Source organism: Amblyraja radiata, chromosome 20 (genome assembly GCF_010909765.2).
Source record: "Amblyraja radiata isolate CabotCenter1 chromosome 20, sAmbRad1.1.pri, whole genome shotgun sequence".
Lineage (NCBI taxonomy): Eukaryota > Metazoa > Chordata > Chondrichthyes > Rajiformes > Rajidae > Amblyraja > Amblyraja radiata.
This window is the reverse complement of record NC_045975.1, coordinates 8,758,620-8,782,191: the sequence shown is the minus strand read 5'-3', so window position 1 is coordinate 8,782,191 and position 23,572 is coordinate 8,758,620. Positions and strand designations below refer to the sequence as shown.

Sequence of the window (23,572 nt, the reverse complement as noted above, 5' to 3'; positions counted from 1 at the left end):
CAAAATGTCCTTCACTCTTTTCTGCACGGAATTGAGACGTGATTTCGTTCAGTGAGGAAAAATTGTATCAAATAACGGTCAGATATTTGTGAACCCAAAGGGTTTTCAAACTAGAAAGAGACCACTGGGATATATTTATAAAGTCAATCCTATTGAGATTACTCTGGGCATTTTCGAATTGCATTCTCTTCCATGCATAAACATTGGCAAGCAACGTACTCACATTTTCAGCATGGTATTGTTCACCTGCTACTGCTGCTCTGTTGTGGTTGTTTTGCAATATAAACACTTTGGATAAGAATATGGAGCAGGTAAATTGCATCAGTTGGTTTTACGGGCATCCCAACTTGCCATTTGTAAATCCCTAATTTGTATGAAATTCTTTCATGAGATTATGTGGACCCCTTTGAAGTCTCACTGGAACATTAGAAAGGTTCCTGTAAAATAAAGCTCCATCTTTGTGCTGCAGTAAAAGCAGCGAATTACAAAGCAAACTGCAGATGCTGGAAATCTGAAATAAAAAGTTAGAAATGTTCAAGTTGGGCAGAATCTGTGGAGAGTTAACATTTCACGTCAATTGCCTTTCATTTGAATTGAGAAGTTTGCAACTTAATAACCATTGGATTTAAAAGAAGAATATGGAAGAAAAGATTTGAAATGTCCATGACACAGTCAACAATGCAAATGGAACCTCAGTAAATGCAGCCGAATCTCTCGATACAGACATCATCTTTGTTCTCTCTACCCAGACTTTGATGCATTTATTACAGGTCTGATTTCAAACATTTCACAATTCTGACAACAAGTAATTACCTGCTGAATGCTTCCAGAATTCTCTTTTTAATTTAATTGTTTCAGCAGTTAAATCATTGGACGCATCTAATTAAAGAAAATGTTACATTTCTATCATGCTTTTAACAATATTGTATCCAAACACATGACTGCCAATGAAATATCTCTATTGGAGGATTCCCAGCAGTCAATGTGCTTGGGGGACTAGTCAGGATCGAGGGAATGATGAACGGAGCAAAGTACAGAGAGATCCTTGATGATAAACCTGCTCCAGAGCATTCAGGACCTCAGATTGGGTGTGAAAGTTGAAAGTGGGGTAACACAGAACTAATGTGGAGGGTGATTGATGGTCAGCGTTGACTCGGTTGGCTGAAGAGCCTGTTTACCAGCTCTGTCCTTCAGTCAATCAATGACTAGATAATCTGCTTTATTGATGTTTTTCTTGCTTCACTACACAAATTGGAATATAAACTTTTGAAACTCCTCTTGTCCACAGAGTTACAGATGGGGAATGGCATGCACAAGGACATGGAGCAAGTAAGGAACTGTTTGCATTTCGTATTTAAAAACAAAATGCTGGATATACAGTGATATAGGCCAAACTGAGAAATCGGGGGAGAAGGCCCTTGGTCAGGGTGGTGACCAAGATCCCGATGGTCATTTTGACAGAGCTCCAAAGTTCCTCTGTGGAGATGGAAGGACCTTCCAGGAGGACAACTATATCTTCAGCACTCCACCAATCAGGCCTTTATGGTAGAATGGCCAAACGGAAGCCACTCCTCAGTAAAAGGCACATGACAGCCCGCTTGGAGTTTGCCAAAAGATACCTAAACGAGATTCTCTGGTCAGATGAAACCAAGATTGAATTCTTTGGCCTGAATGCCAAGCGTCTGGGTGGAACCAGGCACCGCTCATCACCTGGCCAATACCATACCTACGGTGAAGCATGGTGGTGGCAGCATCATGCTGTGGGGATGTTTTTCAGCGGCGGGAACTGGGAGACTAGTGAGGATCGAGGGAAAGATGAACGGAGCAAAGTACAGAGATCCTTGAGGATAAACCTGCTCCAGAGCATTCAGGACCTCAGATTGGGCAGAGGTTCACCTTACAACAGGACAACAACCCTAAGCACACAGCCAAGAGAATTCAGGAGTGGCTTTGTGAAAAGTCTGAATGTCCTTGAGTGGTCCTGCCAGAGCCCGGACTTGAACCAGATCGAACATCTCTGGAGGGACCTGAAAATAGCTGTGCATCGACGCTCCCCATCCAGCCTGACAGAGCTTGAGAGGATCTGCAGAGATGAATGGTTGAAATTACCCAAATACAGGTGTGCCGAGCTTCTGGTGTCATACCCAAGAAGACTTGAGGCTGTAATCGCTGCCAAAGGTGTCTCAACAAAGTACTGAGTAAAGCGTCTGAATACTTCTGTAAATGTGATATTTCAGTTATTTCTTTTTAATTAGATTTCAAAAATCTCAACGCCTATTTTTTCTTTTTTATTATGGGGTGTTGTGTGTAGATTGATGATTTTAAAAAATGAATTTAATCCATTTCAGAATAAGGCTGTAACGTAACAAAATGTGGAAAAAGTGAAGGGGTCTGAATACTTTCTGAATGCACTGTATTTGGCAGGTCCAGCTGCATCTGCGGCAAGGAAAGAGTTAAAAGTTTCAGGTCAAAGATCCTTCATCAGATGGGAAGTTATGGATTAAGGGGGATATGGCCTGCTGTTATTTAATAACTGGGATCTTTCATGGTTGGCTGAAAGAGCAAATGGGACCTTGTCATTCAATTACATTATTAAACCATCATCTCTAATCCATCCACTAAGACAGTCACCATCGAAGCGTGTGAATAAAGTTGTCTTAAACAGTTTATTATCGCAAGCAATTCACAGAATCTACTTCAAGAATACTCTACAAACTACATAACTTGTGGGTGAAACTGCTGGAACATCTGATAAGAAGGACAGAATATTACAAATATATTGTATTTATCAAAATCAGTTTGGGTATAAGACAAAAATATTACCCTGACACACCCATTTAAGTAAGATGTGTGAAAATTAAAATGAATGTGTTATAATGAAACTATTAAACTTCCCTATGACTGAGAAAAGGTTAAATGGCTGGTGATAGTATTGAACAGTTTAGTTTGGTGGAGTGGAGTGGAAATTCAACCTACAATTCTCTTCCAAAACCCCTGAAGTATCTTGTGTAATCTACTTGTCATGTGTTTGGTAAAATCAAATGCGAATTATTTGCCAGAAATGTCACATGTCACAAATTTCTCATGATTAATTGCTGTGAAATGTGTGGAATGTTATAGAAGCAAACAGTTTGCACTGAAGTCTCTCAGTTAGCAGTCTTTTAAGTGATACTAGAGTAAGTGGGACCCATTTGGTCCCAGTCACACGGGAGGCCTGGTCCCCCAACGCATATTCCACCACTCACCCGTTCCCCCCAACGTAAACCGTTCCCCCAATGCAATATTCCACCACACACCCATAGCCCCTAACTGCGCAGGCGCGGCTCATTTCCCTTCATTCCCGAGCACTCCCTCCCTCTCCTCTTCATGTGTGGGAGAGGAGGGGGGAGGGAAGTGGGGTGTGTTTTCGGGGCGGTGTGGGAGGGGAGCTGTAGGGGGGGGGGGATATTGGTGGTGTGGGGGAAGGGGGGTATGACGGGGGAGGTGTGTGGTGGGGAGGAGGTATATGTGAGAGGAGGGGTGGGGGGGAGGGTGAAGGGAGGGGTTGTGGGCAGGGGGTGTGTGGTTATGAGGGGTGTTGTCAGGGGAGGGGTGTGGGGGGAGAGGAGTGTGGGAGGGGGGAGTGAGCTCGGAGAAAAGACAGGGGAAGAGCCATTGGGGGAGGGGGAGGAGCCAGCGAGGGGGACCAGAGGGGTAGTGGCTGGAATTGGTGGTGCGATGGGGACTCACAACGGTTGCTGGTCGTTCTCCGCCGGGATCAGAGTCTCCGCTTTGCGTTTGGCGACATGTCCGACTCCGGGCAGAGCTGGGTCTCCCACGCTGGACTGGGCTGGGCAGGGTCTCCGACGCTGGGCTGCTCGGGGCTGGGTTGCTTCGGGTCCCTCCGAAAATTGTATCCGGTTGGAAACCTCTGCCGGCCATTCTCAGCTCCAGTAAAGACGCGATGGGGCAGGAAGGGGTGGACCGTCCCGGTGAATGACGGGAAGAGACTAACCTGCAGGGCAGGAGAAGAGATCGATCTGCGCATGCGCGGTTTTAAAGATTTTTTAAACCTTACTACCTTTTACGACATTCAACCGATCAGAACGAAACTTGGTGCAATCGCAGCATAGGAGAACGGTGAGTGAACTGGCGAAAAATCGCAGCGCTATCGCGAAGCGTTTTTGCACAAAAAGGAAGACCGCACAAACTGGAAGATAACAAGATCAGAGTTTTAGTTATGTATAGCTAGATTTTTGATATTGGTTGAAAGCAAAAATTGCGCAAGACATATCACATGAGAACTTGTGTGAGATTGGACTTGCAACCCTATTTGGAATGAAGCTAATTGAAAATATTTTTAAGAATCACGAATGTCTAATTATATGTACCAACAATGGAGCAATGACATTCTTACTTGGGCAACATAACTGGCCTGTAATACAATAAACATAGATAATATAAATGAACAAAATTCAATAAATTAGTAACTTCAATACGTGCCAAAAAAGGCAAAGTTCACTGATACTCAATTAAATCTCTATTCAAATTAACATGACCAGATTCTAGATTTTAAAACCAAGTCATTTTGATTTAAAAAATAAAACTAGGTCTACCGCAGAGCAAAGAAAAGCTGTCAACTAATAATAACAGACGAGACCGCAGACGCTGGAATCTTGAGCAAAAAGCATACTGCTGAAGGAAAGCAAGCTGGGCAGCATCTGTGGAGGGAAATTGTCAGATGACATTTTGGGTCTAGACACTTCATTAGTAATAATACATGCAAATAAGTAGCGGTGGCAATTGACTTAGGCCTGTGAACCATCTCTGTCATTCAATGCTCCAGTACCACATTTCCAGACTATATCCAAACATTTGATGCCTTTTGTGTCTAAATCAGTTTCCTCATTTATGTGTATTCATTGCCTCTTGCAGTAGAAACTTTGTAGGTTTAACGCCTACTGCTTGAAGACATTTCTCCTCATCTCGGTCCTGAATGTCTTGCCCTGTATGCTGAGACTGACCCACCCTTGTTCTAGACACCCCGTGTGCCAGTGAAAACATGCTCCCTCCATCCATCCTTTTGGTCCTGCCATAACTTTACCCCTCAATCAGATCTCTTTCTCCTAAACTCTAGCGAAGGTGAGAGACTTTTCCCTCAGCAATCTCAGCAATCAGTCTGGTGAACCTCTGTTGTACCCCCTGTGTAAGAAGATCGCACTGCACTGAATACCTCACATATGGTCTTGCCAAAGCTCTGTATACTTCTTGTGCAAAACACAAACTGCTGGAGGAACTCAGTGGGCCAGGCAGCATCTGTGGAGGGAAATGGAGAAGCAAGGTCTCGAGTCAGGATGCTTCCTTAGTCAGTCCTCCAGCAATTTGTTTTTTGCTCAAGATCACAGCATCTTCAATTCCTTGTTTCTCAGTATAATTCTTATCCATATTTCTATACTCCTGCAATAAAAACGATTGTGCTATTTGTCCTAACTGTTTGCTTCATCTGCATATTTGCTTTTAGTGACTGGTGTATGTGAACATAAGTCCCTCTACACATGTGCAATTGCCATCTCTATTCAAATAATACTCTGCCTTTCTATTTTGTCTGCCAAGGTGGATTATTTTAAATGTGTCTATGCTAAATTGCACCTGCCATATATTTGCCCACGTCATTAATTTTCTAAAGTGGCGTGTATTCCAAGGATGATGGATTTCTGCTTCAAGATTAGATTGGTGGATCTCAAAATTCCTGTTCACTGGAGATTTGAAAGAACCCAACAAGATCATGGTTGTTTTCGATTGGACTAACAAAGCTGCCCCTGCTGGCAGATGGTTCACTATAGATTTTAGAGATACAGCACAAAAAACGCCCTTCAGCCCACTAAGTCCGTGCTGACGATGCACTAACACAATCCTACACACGAGGGATAATTTTACCAAAGCCTATTAATCTACAAACCTGTATGTCTTTAGAATGTGGGAGGAAGCCGGATCACCTGGAGAAAACCCATGCGGTCACAGGGAGAACGTCAGGATTGAACCCGGGTCTCTAGCTGTGTAAGGCAGCAACTCTACTGCTGTGCCGCCCCCATATGATTGCTTTTGATTGGATAAACAGCTGCTCCCGGTAGCACATTATTCATGATACTAGGACAATCTTAAAGACAAAAAATATTTATGTCTGGTGGTGATAATTTGGAAGTTATTATCTGTAAAGGTGATGGAAACCATTTATGGGCAGAAACACAGGAGGAAATAATTTACACAAGGCTATGGGGAAAGAATGGAATAATTGGATTGGAAACTTGCTCTGCAGACACAATAAGTAAGTGGATTATTTTGGCTGAAAGGTGAAAATAAATGCTAAATAAGAAACCTACAAGTAAGTTTAGTATTTAAAGTGGTCTTTATTAGTGGTCTGTAGTTTTCATAATTTGAACATGGCTCAGGGTGGTGAGATATTAAAGGAATATTTCTCATTGATGTTTCTAAGGAGAAGGACATTATACCGGTAGCTGGAGAATTCAGGGAGAGTTACAATGAAAATTCTAAACCATTAGCATGAAAAAGGAAGGGATATGATCTATCTTAAGGGGCTTTTAAAGGTGGATACATCTGCAGAGCCTTATGAGATGTGTCCCAGACTGTGATACAAGTGATGAGATCAATGAGGCTTGAACATGGAACAGTACAGCACCGGAACAGGCCCTTTGGCCCGTAACGTTCATACGGGGCATGGTGTGTAAGAAGGAACTGCAGATGCTGGTTTAAATCGAAGGTAGACACAAAATGCTGGAGTAACTCAGCGGGACAGGCAGCATCTCTGGAGAGAAGGAATGGGTGACGTTTCGAGTCTCAACCCTTCTCCAGAGATGCTGCCTGTCCCGCTGAGTTTCTCCAGCAGTTTGTGTCTACATGCGGGACATGATGTCAGGTTAAACTAACCTTCTCTGCCTGCATGTGATCCATTTCCCTCCGCTACCGTAACATATTTTTAAATGTTCACCAGCCAGAGGGGAAGTGATGGATAACTGGAGGACACCTTTTTAAAAGTAAGGTAGATTGGATAAACCTGTTAACTACAAACCTGCCAGTCTAACATTAGTGTGTAGGAAGGAAGTACGGATGCTGGTTTACACCAAAGATAGAAATAAAATGCTGGAGTAACTCAGCGGGTCAGGCAGCTTGAGAGAAAAATAATAGGTGATGTTTTGGGTTGAGACTTCTTCAGTGGTAGGGCAGTCATTGTGAAAACTCCTAACAGACAGAATTAACCAAAGGTAGTCAGCATGGTTTTGTTAGGGGAAAATCCTGTCCAACCAATTGGATTGATCTTTTCTTGAAGAGAAAACGAATTGTGTTAATGAGCTCAGTGCAAATGAAATAGTCTCGGGCTAGGCAGACTTCAGCAAATTCTTTGCCAAGGTCCTATGTGGGAGATCGCCCAAGAGGTTAGAGCCATGGAATCCAAGGCAAATTGGGATCAAAAATGACTTGCTGAAGGGAGGTCGAGAGTGAAGGTGTGGGGTTGTTTTTGAGAGTTGAATCGGTGCACAACGGGGATCAGTGCTGGGACCTCGCTGTTTGTTATTGTACCCAAACAATTTGGATTAGAAAGTTGGAGGTAGTTTGTAGATGATTTTAAAGATGGCTGCGTTGTACAGTGAAGGTAGTGGCCTAGATTATTGGATGATATTGATCTGGTGGGCAACTGAGTGTAAGTGTAACTAGGGTAAGTGTGAGGCTTGGGAGTCCAGTGAGGGTAGGACATACAAGGTAAAGTTGTTGGGAGTATTGAGGATCAGATGGACCTTGGTGTACAGTTCCAAGGATCCCTGAAGGTGGCAGCACAGGTAGATAAGGTGTTCAAGGCGAATGGATATTCAGCCTTAGTTGGCTGAGGCATAGAATATAAGAGCAAGGACGTTATGGTGCAGTTTTGCATAACGTTGGTTGGGCCACCGCTGTAACACCGTGAGCACACAAAAGGAAGAGAATGATTAAACTCTGGAGAAGGTGCTGAGGATATTCACCAGAATGCTGACAAGGATGGAGTATTTCAATGACCAGGAAAGAGAAGTTAAGTCTTCTCATCTTGGAGTGGAGGAGGTTAATAAGGGAGATGATTGAGGTGTATAAAATCATGAGCAGCATATGCATGATCAACAAAGGAATCTGTTCCCATAACATGTCAGAAACTAGCCGACCAAAGACTGTCTTCCAGCAGAGTGAGATGTCCATCAAGGAATATTACGGACTGGCCCTCACCAGACTGCATTAGTATGTGCTGAGGGATGCACTGAAGCTCGGTGCAGCAAACACCAAGGTCCTGTGAGGGAGGACCACAGTCCGGGGCCTTTCCGCTGCTGCACATCGAGGGGCAGGGTGTGGTGGAGAGGCCCCTCAAACAAGAAAAGGGATATCACCCTTTGAATGGCAAGGGTGTAGGGTATAATTTTATTTTTTTGGGAACACTACCAATTCTAAAGCTAACAAATGTATGAATAACCCTGGAGAATGTCGGGGCAATTTTGTACAGTTTTTGTTTTGTACATTTTTTAATCCTGAATTTTAAAAAAATTGATTTTTTAAAAGATATCAAAAACCTGGTAGTTTATGGATACAGTATGGAAATGGCCCCACCAAATCCACACTGATTCGATGTTATCCCACTTTCACATCCACTCCTTCCACACTAGTGTCCATTTTACTGGGGGCAATTAACCTACAACCCCGCACAGTTTGAAAAAGATGTGAGAAGAAACCGGAGCACCCGGAGAAAACCAACGCGGTCACATTGGATAATGTGTAAACTTCACACAGCACCCAAGGTCAGGATCTCTGGCTTCGTGAGGCAGCAGTTCTATCAGCTGTGCCGCTTATAGTTATGGTTAAGGGGGGAGAAGTTCGGAGGAGATGCAATGTGTAGGAAGGAACTGCAGATGCTTGTTTACACTGAAGTTAGACCCAAAAATGCTGGAATAACTCAGCGGCTCAGGCAGCATAGAGCGATACAGTGCCGAAACATGCCTTCAACCCAACTTGCCCACACCGGCCAACCATGTCCCAGCTACACTAGTCCCACCTGCCTGTGTTTGATCCATATCCCTCCAAACCTATCCTATCCATGTACGTGTCTAACACACTTTCTTAAAAGTTGGAATAGTCCCAGCCTCTGGCAGCTTGTTCCATACACCCACCGCCCTTTGTGTGAAAATGTTTCCCCTCAGATTGTGAATCGTTTCCCCTTCACCTTAAATCTCTGGATTCACCAGCATCTCTGGATAGAAGGAATGGGAGACGTTTCTGGTCGAGACCCTTCTTCATTTTGTGTCTATCTTCGGAGGGGATGCGGACGAGTTATCTCACCATGTAATCTATCAATTCGGAATTGGCCGTGCAATGCAATTGGGCTTGTGAGGCCCCGCTATTTAAATTGGCCGCGGGTCCAATGTGCAGTCGCTGCTGTGCTGGAGGTTCCCTGCGGAGCAATGACAACCGTGCGTGAGAGAGCCCAGGTCCTGAGTCTCAACCTGGATCTAGCGGCACTAAGCCCGGCGGTGGCCAGAGCAGGTACCGGCTTTCATTGCTACACCGTGTCTTTTGTCAGTCTGCTCTGACCCGAAACGTCGCCTGGCCATGTCACTCCACAAATGCTGCCTGACCCGCTGAGTTCCCCCACCAGCACTCTGTGTGTTTGCTACAAAGTGAGAGACACAAAGTTGCCGCTTCTGTTCAGGCCCCTTCGCTCACTGTTACAAAGTATCTCTGCGCACCCCTTCCCGGTCTTATGTAATGCCAGGGTTTTTTTTAATCTGCCAGTGTAACCATTGCAAAGTTAATGTTTAAATGCGAGGAGAGTGTTCGGTAACTTGTGCATTCTGCTTCTGCCCGCGAAGCCATTGGTGACTGTGCACATGTAGGCTGGCCCTCCGCCCCCCGTCCCTATCGGCGGCCGCTCAGCGAGCTCGCATTCCTGCCTCTGTCCACGCCTTACGTTGGTATCGGGCGCTGCAAGGAGCCCGGCGTTTCCCTACACTCGCGGCGCGTGGACTGCCTGCTTTCTGTCACCCCTAGCTCCCATACAGCCACATACATACACACACATACACACACACACACCCACACACACACACACACACACACACACAGCCCCGTCAGCGATGATCAGCCGGCAGCATGGCGCAGTCAGGTGAGCAGGAACCGCGGGGGCTGAACGGTCGCTCGCCGACGGTACTGTGGGGCGAAAATAAGAAGGATAATGGTGAGGGAATGGTTGAGGATAGCAGGGAGAGGAGGGGGTGAGGGAGTGGATAGGTTGGGGAGGGAATGGAGTGGGAGTGAGTGGATGCGAGGGAGTGGAGAGGTTGGGAGAGGCGAGGAGATGAGGGGAGTTGAGAGGAAGAGTGAGTGAGGGCGAGGGAGTGAGGATTGGAGGGATTGTGGTGAGGATGGGCGAGGGAGTGAGGGCAGAAAAGGGGAAGGGAGTGGTTGGGAGGTGAAGGGAGTTGGGAGGAAGGGTGAGGAGGGGGGGGGAGGAGGGGCTGAGTGAGTGGGGGTGAAGACAGAATAGAGGTAGTGGGGAGGGAGTGGAGTGTTTGGGGAGAGGAGGGATGGGGAGAGTGGTTGGGAGAAGAGGGGTTGGGGAAGGGGGTGGACGATAGTGCGGTGCACGCCCCGGCCCTTATTCGGAGCTGGTCGGCAAGAGTTCCGGGGGGGGGGGGGGGGGTCACTGACCTGAAGGAACCCGGGTTTCTGTCCCAACACCAGCGGGCTGTGGGCTGGGTCAGACTGTGGCTGATAGCTGCTCGCTGTGGGTTCAAAACTCCCAACAGTGTAACGGACCGCAACGCGCCGAGGCGTTTGACCGGGACCTGCACGTCCTTTGGCTGCGGGGATCGGGGCAAGGCACACCCCGGAGTTTGCCCTGCCCTGCCCAAGGGGAGAGGGCAGTAATCGGTTTGAAAAGCGCCTTTACCTGCTGGTTTCGCTGTGTCAACTGTGTTTATGATCTGGGGGCTGGGATGAAGTGGGTCTCTGACGGGGTGAAGGGTCGAGGTCGGGACAGGCAGTGAAGGTGGAGCCGTTCAAACATGTGCCATCATTGAGTTGGGCGACAGGGTGGTTTCCGAAACGCACCTACCGGATCTGCCTGTTTGCAAAGTGGCTCCACATTTTATTTTAGTAGTTTGAATATCAGATGTATGAGTCTCCAGTTTAGTTTGTCACGAGTGCTTTTTTTTTAAATTAAAGTTTTTACCTGTTGACCCTGATGTCAGATCTTCCATGGTCACTTTCTCCATATCACTTTGTCTGACTCAATCCACAGTCTATTGATCTATGCTTTGTGTGCAGCGACAGTCCTCTGAGGTAGAGAATTTAAAAGAACCAAAATGCTAAAGTAACTCAGCAGGACAGGCAGGATCTCTGAATTAAAGGAATAGGTGACGTTTCGGAACGAGACCTTTCTTCGGGTTTCAACTTCACAGTCTTCCTTGATCTGAAACATCACCCATTCATTTTCTCCAGAGGCGCTGCCTGACCCAGTTACTCCAGCACTTTGTGTCTATCTTCGGTGTAAACCAGCATCTGAGAATTTCAGAGAATTTGAAAGCTTTGGCATTTTTGGCATATCTGGGATAATCTCATTGATACAGGCTCCCTTCAGTCTGAAATGTCCTTCCCCTTATCTTGAAATTGTGAATCCAAATTGTGTAGTTGTATCATCTCATCGACTCAATGGATGCATTCTCAAAACTCCAACAAATTAGTCAAACACCATTCTTTGTTCAAGATGACTGGTCAATTGTATTAATGAGTCTTGATATCTTCTCCTTTATTAGGAATTCCAGTTATTTCCTCAATTACTGATATCAAGTGTAAAAGTGATTAGTTCCCACCGTCTCCCTCGAGGATATGTGGGTGTGTAAGTTCATCGACCACAGTAAATTGTCCCTTGTGTGTAGATGAAGAGTAGACTTGTGCATGGGGGAGGAGGGAAGAGGAGTTGATGAGAATTTGGTGGGAAATAGGATCAGTGTAGAATTCGTAAACTGTTTGTACGGACTTGGTGGGTGTAGTTCTGTTCGATATAACTATGACACTAGTATTTGTTCCTCTGTCATTCCTTATTCTCCTACCCTCCATTGTAAATCTAGTTGATTCTGTCTGGGAGTTATCTACACTTTTCCTTTCTCTTTCTACAAACTTATTTGAATGAATGAATACGTTTATTGTCATTGCACAATACTGTGCAACGAAATTCCATTACATCTCCTCCGGTTAAAAACAATACAAACACGACAACCATTGACACATATGTACACTTATTAGTAAAAATAAATAGGTGTTTTAAAAGAATTTAAAAGAATTTAAAAGAATTTGGCGGCATTTCTTAGAATTACATTTTGCTTCCCCAGCATTCTCTGTTGGAATTTAGCTCTTTTATCGCACATGGGTAGAAACTATTCTTTAGTCTACCGGTGCGAGCCTTCAGAGTCCTGAATCGCCTCCCAGAGGGTAGCAGAGTAAAAAGGTGGTTGGCAGGGTGGGATGTGTCCTGCTTGATATTTGTGGCCCGGCGCAAGCAACTTTATGGAACCTCTTGGTCTGTTTTATGCTTCTGTCTACTGCCCCTTTCATTATCAAATTTTTGCTAATCCTTTATTTGCTTCCAATCCTTGGGTTTACTGTATTTTCCTGGCAACTTTATAAACCTTTTCATTGCATTTTGTACTGTCCTCAATGTCTCCTGTGTTCTAAACTTGGACCACTTTACTGTTGTCTTGAAGAATGAATTATTTTTTTAAACGTTAGGAACTATCTCTGCACAGTCTCGTCATTTAGTGTAACCTCCCAGTCTGCAACAGCCAACCTGCATCTCATGTCTTGGTTTCCCTTGGTTTCAATTGAAAGCTATTATTAAACTGTCACTTTTGAGTTGGTTAGACATTCTATTATAACATGGTCAAGTTATACTGTATGAAAAGATTATTCATTAACCCATGATGATTAACATGCGATGAAAAATAACCTATTCTCTCAACCATTTGATTTACCTGGTCTACATATAGATCAAAATCTTCAAGGATTATTGCAATAAATCTGTTATATCACCTCTGATGTTCTCATTTATACTATGCCCAACATTGCAACTATTATTCAGAGGCTTCAAACAACTGCCACCAATGTTTACTGCCTGATTCAATGTAAATTCAATTCCTGCACAGTAAATAATCAGCTGTGATTTTGAATGGTAGAGCAGGTTTGAAGGACCTGAAATCTGCCTCACATTTGTACTTTCCTCAAATTCCTTGACATCCTTGTAGTTTGTACAGTATGTCCACAAACTCCACCTTGAGTTTGTCTAGTGATACTGCTGAGAGCATTCCTTTGCTTACTGTTGGAAGTGTGAACCAATGTATCAACATTTAGATTTTCAATTCTCCCAGACTGCTGTGTTATGTTTAACTTGTACTGTTTGTTCTATTAAGTATTGTGTAGCATGCCTGATAGTGAAATCTGCAAATCACCTGGCTTAAAAAAAAAAAGAACATACTAATAATAAATAAATAATAAATTTTATATTCAATGGGCGCCTTTCATACAAAATCTCAAGGACACCTTACATAGTAAAACATATAATCAGAATAAAATAAGTAATAAAGACATCACAGAGACACAAATTAAAAACAGAATTCATTCCAAAAACAGAAAATCAAAAACACAGTGTGAAGAGAGAGCAGCGGCAACCAATTCGTGCCAGCGTCCACTCTCTCTTCACGGCAGCCATCTTGGACACAGACTTACAGGATTACATTAGACTGTAGATGTAGAACCATTCTTCTGCCCAAACTGTCTGTACTAGACATGATGCGAAGTTAAACTTATTTCCTCTGCCTGCGCTTGTAAGCTATGCCTGCTTTTGTCTTTGATGCTTCCACCCTGGAAAAAAGGTTCTGACTGTCTACTCTATCAATGCCTCCATTTTCTATACTGTAGCACAACAACTCTTAGAATGCAAGGAATTTGAACTTTCATTGTTTTAAGATGGACTGTAGGATTTATTTACAGTGCAAGGCACAGGTGAAATAGACCAGAGAGGTAGAAACTGGAACAGTTGACATTTTGGTTCATGTCCAAAGACTTGAGTGCCAGTATCTCTCAGCTGGCGGTACCATGGGCGAACTGCACTGATGTAGTTCCTGTAAATAGATACAGCTACAGGTGTCTTATTTTGTAGATCAGCTTCCATTGCAAGGAACCAATTATTCCTGGAAGGTAAGTGACACAGTGAGACCAGAAGCTCATCCAGACGTTGTGGCTCATGTATTTATTTGTGCGTTTAGCTTGGAGATTCGGTGTGGAAACAGGCCCTTCGTCCCACCGAGTCCACACCGATGAGCAATCCCTGCACATTAATGCCATCCTACACACACTAGGGACAATTTACATTAATGCCAAGCCAATTAACCTACAAACCTGTACGTCTTTGGAGTGTGGAAGGAAACCAATGATCTCTGAGAAAACCCACGCAGGTCACAGGGAGAACGTACAGACCGCACCCGTAGTCAGGATCAAATCCCCGATCCCTGGTACTGTAAAGCAGCAACTCTACCGCTGTGCCATCTTGACGTCCAATGCATTCTGCTCCCAATGAAATAGTCCTGATGCACAGTTGTATTTTCAGTGTCATTAATGTGGCACACAGCAAGATATTGTGTACAGCAGTGAATAATCTCTCAATGTATTGTTTAATAATATTGATAAAGGGAACTTCTCTTGCAATTGGATCTTGGGTTTTGTGTTGCATTCATAAGACGACAACTCTGGCAGTGCAACACTTGCTCTGTGGTACCTGGTATCAGGCCAGCCTTTGTCCTTTAACTTCTAAAATGGGGCTTCAATCTACAAACTTCTGCCTCCAGGGCAAGGGGAATTCACACAAAGGGTGGTGGGTGCAGTGCCGGACTGGGTCTAAAAATATTGGTTGCCAGGAGACAAAGGGGGCCCACTTCATCAGGGGCCCACTTGATATAGGGGACCCACTTGATATGGGGGCTCACTTCATCAGAGGCCCACTTGCCATCGGGCAAGCTGACGCCCTGGCCAGCCCGCCACTGGGTGGGTGCATGGAACGAGCTGCAGAGGAGGTAGTTGAGGTAGGTGCTATCATAACATTTAAGAAACATTTAGACAGGTACATGGACTGGAGCGGTTTAGAGAGATATGTGCCAAACCCTTGCATGTGGAACTAGTGTAGATGGGATATGTCGGCCGATGTGGGCAAGTTGGGCCAAAGGGCCTATTTACATGCTGTATGACTATACGAGCCAATGAGTCGTGGCTGACATATTGAGAGAAGGCAGTGTTTCGCTTCAAGAGTTTTTGCTAATTTTGCATTTCTTTCAGCTTTGCCGACTGTTGATCCGTTCCGAGCGACGCGTATTTGGTGCAACATCATCATCGCTCTTCAGTCTGAGGTGGAGGTCAAGCGACGTCGACATAACCTGAAGCGGCACAATGACTGCTTCCTTGGGTCCGACGCTGTGGATCTCATCCTCAGCCACCTTCTGCAGAACAAGTACTTTGATGCCGAAATCACTCGGTCAAAAGTGGTGAGACTCTGCCAAGCTCTGATGGACAACAAGGTGTTTGAAGGCGTCGGCACAAAACTCTTTGGAAAAGTTAAGAAAGAGTCCACTTTTGAGGACAGCAGCTACAGTTTGTACCGGTTTACCACCCTGCACAAGTGGGTGGACTCTGTGAAAGACAATGGGAGCACTGGCCTCACTCCTGGAGCACAACTAACCCCTGGATACAACAGCTGGGGTAGCAGGTAAGGTCACTTTGACACTTGAGTCTCTTTGGTGCAAAGTATTTGTGGAAACTGGAATTGCGTATAGAAGTGGACAAAGGATCATTAACAACATTATAGTTGAAAGTAGATATATACTTCACAATCATGGAACTCTTGTTAGCCTGCCTCTTAAAATAGGGGCGGCACGGTGGCGCAGTGGTAGAGTTGCTGCCTTACAGCGCCAGAGGCCTAGGTGCTGTCTGTACAGAGTTTGTATATTCTCCCCATGACCATGTGGGTTAGAATACTTTTCTGAACTATTATTTTTCCATCCACATGCTCATTCATGGAAGAGAAATTCTGTCCTGGTCACGTGATCTGTCTTTGAGTTGTGTTCTAGTCCCTGGTGTTGGGAAAAGTGTGTTTATGATTGGCACGGTGGAGCAGCTGGTGGAGCTGTTGCCTCACAGCGCCAGAGACCCGGGCTCAAAGGGTGTTGTCTGTACAGAGTTTGTGCGTTCTCCCTGTGACCGTGTGGGTTTTCTCCAGGGCTCTGCTTTCCTCCACAGTCCAAAGACCTGAAGGTGAATTGGCTTCTGTAAATTGTTCCTCGTGTGTAGGATAGAACTAGTGTTTGGGTGATCGCTGGTTGGTGCAGACTTAGTGGGCTGAAGGGCCTGTATCTCTAGAGTTTTTCATTTCTATACATGTAAGGGGTTCTGTGGCAGTTGAGCCTCTTTTTCCCCCACACAGTAATGAGGGAATATTTTAATGTATCCTCGACCCTGGTGACATCTAGGTGAAACTGTATTGTCCCAAGAATTACAGTGATGATGAATTGATGTCACAGCTAAACTAACAGCCTGTAAAAATGTTTGGGTCCTTATTTGTTTCTGTTTTGGCTCTAACCCTCTAGCCCAGGAATGGGGAACCTTTTCATGTTGGAATGCCGCATTAAGTTAGCTGTAATCTAATAAGGCCGCATCCAAGATACTTCAATCAGATATACTTCAAAATGTACATTATTTTGTTAAAATAGCCCTCATGACTTACTAATGTTTTAATTGTGGCCGTCAGTCGGGGAGGATTATTTCGTTGAATTTTGGTATTTTAAATACGTTCATTTTAAGATTAAAATTAAAATAATAAAAGACGAACAAAAACATATTAATAAAAATAAAAGGATTTGTTCTACAAAATTTGGCTTATTTCAAAAGGCCGCACTTAATGGCCTAGAAGGCCGCATGCAGGTTCTAGCTCTAGCCTTTCATTGGTAAGAAAGTTCATAGCTTTCAAAAATGACGATAGGATGATAAATCCCATGCTTATCTTATTCAGGGCATTGAGTATTCAAGTCAATGTGTGTGGCAGCTTTATAAAACTAGAGTATAGTATACAGAGTATACTATACAAAGCTAGCAACTACTCTGGCAACTACTAGCAACTTCATCAGTCTGAAGAAGGGTTTCGGCCTGAAACGTCGCCTATTTCCTTCGCTCCATTGATGCTGCTGCACCCGCCGAGTTTCTCCAGCATTTTTGTGTACCTTAGTATAGTATACAGTTCTGGTTGCTGCATTACTGCGATGGATGCAGAGGCTCTGAAGAGAGTGCAGAAGAAGTTATGGCTGTTTAAACAACCACTAATCTATACTGGCTGGATGAGAGTGATGTCTAATAGGAGAGGTTGGACAAACTTGGATTATTTCTGTGGAGCATCAGAGGCTGAGAGGGCAACCTGATGGAACTATAAAAAATTGAGGTATAGTTTTTCCACAGGGTGGGAAGGTGAAATATTAGTGAGTTGAAGATGATGGGGGGGGGGGGGTCATTTCTTTTAGTGAGGCAGGGAGTCCCTTTGAGTTAAGGAGCAAATTTCCATTGGCCTTTTTCATATCTTTTTATTCCTATCTTCACACAATTTGTACTTTGGTCTCTACCAAAATAAACATTTGGTTTCTGGATTCCTGCCATTTGGACTTTTTCTGAACTATTTTTCTTCCATCCAAAGTGTGTGACCACATGTTAGCTCATGGAAGAAAAAAATGTATCTATGGTTTTACCCACTCACGTGATCTATCTTCAAGTTTTGTGTTGTACTCCCTGAAGTTAGGCAAGTATTTTTGTGGTTGGTATGGTGGTGCTGCTGGTATAGTTGTTGCCAGAGTAGTTGCTAGTAGTTGTAGCACCAGAGACCCAGATTCAATTCTGACTTCTGGTGCTGTCAGTGCAGAGTTTGCATGTTCCCCCTGTAGCCACGAGGGTTTCCTCTGGGTGCTCCAGTTTCCTCCCACTTCCCAAAGGCGTGTGGGTCTGTAGGTCAATTAGGTTCCTGCAAATGACTCTGGTGTGTAGGGCATGGAAAGTGGGTTAACTTAGAACTTAAAATCAAACTGGAATCAGATACAAAACTGATAACTTTAGGTATGTCAGAGGCCTGTTCTAAGTTAACGCTATTTCAAAGACGTTTCCTTGACTACGGCCTCATAACTGCGAAAAAACTTGTACTCAAATTTTGGAAAAAGACAACAGTTCCCACAGTGAAGATGTGGATTACTGACATGTCCGAGACACTACATTTAGAAAACATTAGGCTTGTTTTGGCTGAAAAAGCAGATCATTTTTTCAAAACATGGTCTCCTCTCACTGAATTTCTGCAACAACAGAATGGTTGAACACAAATTTAAAACCGATGCTCGGGATGGGTGAGCGGGAAGGGTGAGTGGGGGGCTGGGGGGGGGGGAGAAAGGATAGTAGGGTATATCTCCATCTTCCTTTTTCTTATTTCTCTTCTTTCCTCTCGTACTTCATTGGTAGTTTAGGGGTCTTTTCTTTCCTTTTCATTTTTCTTCTTCATTCTTTCCTTTTTTCTCTTTTTTTTTGATTCATGCATTAATGTTAAAAATGAAGCTGTACGAAAATTGTATAACTGTCATGTCGATTGTTTTATTCTTGTACAATTGCTTCTAATAAATTAAATTTAAAAAAAAAAAACTTAGAACTGTTGTGAACAGGTGATGAACGGTGCCTTGGACACGATGTGCTGAAGGCCCTGTTTTGCTGTAACTCTAAAGTAAACTACATGGTTTTATACTACTTTTCATTAGTGCTCACTTGGAATTACCCACAGATCACCGATTCATTGGAGCAATCTAGGTCCTGTAGTCCAAAAGTTCAAAGGTACCTTGGGTCTGGACTCTTTCTTAAGGCTGTGTGTTGATGTGTCAAGACTCTGGCACCAATCACTGCCCTTTACAAGCACACACCTACAGCAATGAAACTGTTCACATCGCATTGTGGCTCGGTGTGGAGTGAATCATTGTGGCAATGTGTAATGGCTGCAGTGAGGGCTAGTGCTGGGCAGAGTAGGGTGGGTGATGTGGTTGCCCAGTGCTAGGGTGCAAGGTGCCATCTGCACCCACATCACCACATCAAATGTGAACCACTGGAGTGTTGACTACCCAGGGCCCAAAGTATGTGGTTCGTCGCTTCCTCGGGGATTCGATGGAAACTTCAACTTCCCCTCCCCTCTTTATTCAACACCATGCTTCTCCCTGTTCGGCTCGTTACCATGGCAAAGTCTCTCGGCTGGTGAGAACTATGCCCCCACACTTGGACGTGTCCATCTGATTTAACCCTAGTGCTCGATTAGTGTTGAGAAATGTGATCTCAAAGGTATGCTGCTTTTAATAACTGAAAGCCTTGAGCAAAGGTGGCTTGTTTCACAAAATTGACTCTGTTCTTGTTCATGACAAGAATTATGTTACACGTTTAATTCACTTGAGGCAAGGGCTTTTCAGATAAGGCAAACGGATCCTTAACTCTTGGTGTATATTAATGCCATTTTTGTCATATTTCAAATATTGAAAAGATTGGAGAAGTAATGTGAATAAGGCAAAACTAAACGGTGCGACTGGCTTGTGTCTTTTTTATAACTATGATGGGCTAACAATGAACATTTTTAAACAATCTTCATCGTAGGCCTGTAGACTTTCCCACATCAGATGCCGGCCCTGCTGACAGCTCACTAGCAGAACTGCTTGATCATTTGAGTTTGATGCCTGTAAATTCTTCTCGATTTGAAACCTCTCAGCTGCCTCCAACAGGTGAGTGCCTTCCGCCCCAAGTTGATTAAGTAAGTAAGTTTATTGGCCTGGTATTCATATACAAGGAATTTGCCTTGGTGCTCCGCCCACAAGTAACAACATGACATACAGTGACAGTTACCAATGACTCAGAAAACACTAAACATTAATAATAATAAGAAAACATTAATGATAAAACACCATTGATCAAGCATGTGAACCAACAAAATACCAGATCAAAGGGAGGCTACAGATTTTTGGCTGGTGAGTAGAGCAACTACTCGTGGATAAAACTGTTTTTATGTCTGGGTGTGGCAGCTTTGACAGTCCGGAGTTGCCTTCCAGAGGGAAGTGATTCAAAGAGTTTGTGGCCAGGTTGAGAGGGGTCAGAGATGATCTTACCCGCTTGCTTCCTGGCCCTTGCAGTGTACAGTTCATCAATGGAGGGAAGGTTGCAGCCAATAACCTTCTCTGCTGATCGGACGATTCTTCTTTTGAAACACTTGCATTTCTTTATTCCACACTATCTCCTTGCGACCTCTGGAAGTAACATGTTGCTTGTAACTTAAAGATGTAACATGTCAACTACCTTGGGTGATTGCTATTGGAAATTGGTTTATTGACATGTGTACTAAGGTACAGAGGAAAGCTTTTGTTTGCATTCCATTAAGATAAATCATATGTACTGTACATAGTGACGCAGCAGTAGAGTTGCTGCCTGACAGGACCAGAGACCCAGGTCTGATCCTGAGATCATTAGTGATAGGAGTAGTGATTCGGCCCATCAAGCCTAATCCGCCATTCAATCTTGGCTGATCTATCTCTCCCTCCTTACTCCATTCTCCTGCCTTCTCTCCATAACCCCTGACACCCGTGCTGCCTGCATAGTTTGTACGTTCTCCCTGTGACCACGTGGGTTTTTCCCAGGTACTTCGGTTTCCTCCCACACTACAAAGACGTACAGGTTGGTAGGTTAATTGGCTTTGGTAAAAATTGTAAATTGTCTCTAGTGTGTTGGATAGTGCTGGTCTATGGGGTGATCATTCATCAGTGCAGACTGGGGGAGGGGGGCTCGGGGGGAGGGGGCTCTAAGGGCTTGTTTCCACGCTGTTAAAACTAAGCTAAACATGAGCACAACAGGCAGTTCAGTGGATAAACGCATTATTCCTACTGTTCAAGTAGTTGTTCACTGTGTACTGGGACGAGGATTAAGCTAGTGATGGGCCAAGGAAATGTTACCCAAGCCTGGAGAGTATGCAGGCACTTTCCATAGTCACTTGACCAAGGGCAGGAGCCTATAGGATCTTTGGTCATGACCAACCCTTTCCCCCATCCTGGGGACAGCATCAGTTATCTGTTATCAGGCAAGTGAATCATCCTACCACAACCAGAGAGCAGTGCTGAACTACTATCTACCTCTTTGGTGACCCTCGGACTATCCTTGATCAGATTTTACTGGCTCTACCGAGCAATAAACGTTATTGCCTTGTGTATATACACACTGTAAATGGATTCATTGTAATCATGCATGGTCTTTCTGCTGAATGGGGGTTGGCTCGCAACAAAAAGCTTTTCACTGTACCTCTGCACACGTGACAATAAACTGAACTGTTATGTAGAGCTCCCACAGTTAATGTAACATGGTCATCAGGGTTTCTTTGGAGGTGTCCCTGGCGGGTAAGGTGGTGGAGGGGAGCATGTGCGAGAAATCCCACCTCCCAGTTGCACTTACCGTCCTGATGAGTTCATCAAACGCTGTCAAGAGTATTTCACTGTCATATGAACTAGAACAACGAATCCTTGCACGATGCAGCTTGGCAGTCCATTAATACAACCACACAAATCCATGTTCTATAGGGACGCTACTTGATCTGAGTTGCTCCACAACTTTGTCTTTCCAATCCTGTTAGCTCTTTGGATATGAGTGTAGATGGCAAAGATGGTGTTTATTACTTGTAAAGGTACACCACGTCTACAGAAAATGTATACATACGCTTTTAAAGAACAAATCTTACCTGAAACACTAGCAGAATCAACGATCACATTAATACTTAAAAAAGATAAAGATATAGAAGAACCAGGCTCATATAGAGCTTTGGTTTGTTAAATACGGATCAAAAAACATTAGCGAAAACACTAGCTAGAAGACTAAGTCAATATGTTAGTAAATTAATAAATGAGGATCAAACGGGATTTATACCTAAGAGACATTCATTTAATAACCTGAGACGTCTGCTTAACATAATGCACTCTCACAAACCTCAAGAACAAGAGTTATCTATCATTTCATTGGACGCAGAAAAAGCGTTTGATCAAGTAGAATGGGATTATATGATTAAAGTATTGCAAAAATTTCAAATGGGAGAGAACTTCATCGCATGGATAAAATTATTATATAACAAACCCACGGCTAGAATATTAACTAATAATATACTATCTACGAAATTCCAATTAACAAGGGGCAATAGACAAGGATGTTCATTATCACCGCTGTTATTCGCTCTGGTAATTGAACCTTTAGCTGAAAAAATTAGAACACACACGGATATTTACGGTTTGGATTACCTTTCTCTCAGACCACAGTACGTGCGCCTACAGAACAGTGTCTCGGGCACCATCTTGAGCAGCACAGGGGCTCCACAAGGAACTGTGCTGGCTCCGTTCCTGTTTACCATCTACACAGCGGATCTCCAATGTAACACCAACAGCTGCTTTTTGCAGAAGTTTTCGGATGATACAGCTGTTGTCGGCCTCATTAAAGGGGGCAATGAGGAGGAGTACAGAGACATAATAAGTAACTTTGTGGAGTGGAGCGCACACAATAACCTCCATCTTAACACCAAAAAAACAAAGGAGATAGTTGTGGACTTCAGGAGGGGGAGGAGGAGGACTCAAGCAACGCCGATCACCATTAAGGGCACTGAGGTGGAGGTGGTCGCTAATCACAGGTACCTTGGGGTGCAGCTTGACAGTGAGCTGAACTGGAAGTGTCATATGGAGGCGGTGTACAGGAAGGGACAAAGCCGACTGTATTTTTTAAGGAGGCTGAGGTCATTTAATATCTGCCAACCCCTACTGTGCAGTGTCTACCATTCAGTGGTGGCCAGTGCTCTGTTTTTTGCTGTGGCCTGTTGGGGAGATGGCGCCCGTATAGCGGATAAAAACAGACTGGACAAACTAATCAGGAAGGCCGGCTCAGTGGTCGGGGCTGAGCAACGAACGGTCCAGCAGGTGGCAGAGGCCAGAACTCTGAACAAACTAGGTTCTATAATGACCAACCCCACTCACCCACTCCATGCCCTGAAGGTGATCAAGAGCAGCATCTTCAGTCAGAGGCTGATTGCACCAATGTGCAAAACTGAGAGACATAGGAAGTCCTGTTTACCAGCTGCTATAAGATTATATAATGCGCATAAATAACTGCACTTTTTTAAATTAATTGTATTTTAACTTGTATTTTAACTTGTTAAGTATGGAAGCCATTTGAGGGAATGTGTGGTGTTATGTGTGTCTTGAAGCTGTCGTGGCACTGTAATTTCCTGAAAAGGGTTATTAAAGGTATAATCTAATCTAATCTAATCTAATACAAAATATTCAAATAACAAAATATCCTTATATGCAGACGATATATTACTGTATATCACAAAACCCCAAATCAGTATACCAAACATATTAAATCTAATTGAGGACTTTGGATCTTTCTCAGGATA

At 44.0% G+C, this 23,572-nt stretch overlaps 1 protein-coding gene across 2 annotated transcripts in view; it reads left to right on the top strand.

Annotated features, from left to right (window-relative positions):
- Nucleotides 1-9,428: 9,428 nt before the first annotated feature.
- The window catches only part of depdc7 (DEP domain containing 7), a 38,561-nt gene continuing 24,417 nt past the window's right edge, over nt 9,429-23,572 (top strand). The window contains exons 1-3 of one of the 2 annotated variants that reach the window (XM_033038755.1): nt 9,429-9,552; nt 15,391-15,817; nt 19,759-19,883. In XM_033038755.1, the coding sequence (XP_032894646.1) occupies nt 9,471-9,552; nt 15,391-15,817; nt 19,759-19,883 (634 nt within the window). In that variant the 5' untranslated portion in view covers nt 9,429-9,470. Of the gene's footprint in view, nt 9,553-9,923; nt 10,172-15,390; nt 15,818-19,758; nt 19,884-23,572 lie in introns of those variants that run through there. The other variant, XM_033038756.1, reaches the window with a different exon arrangement.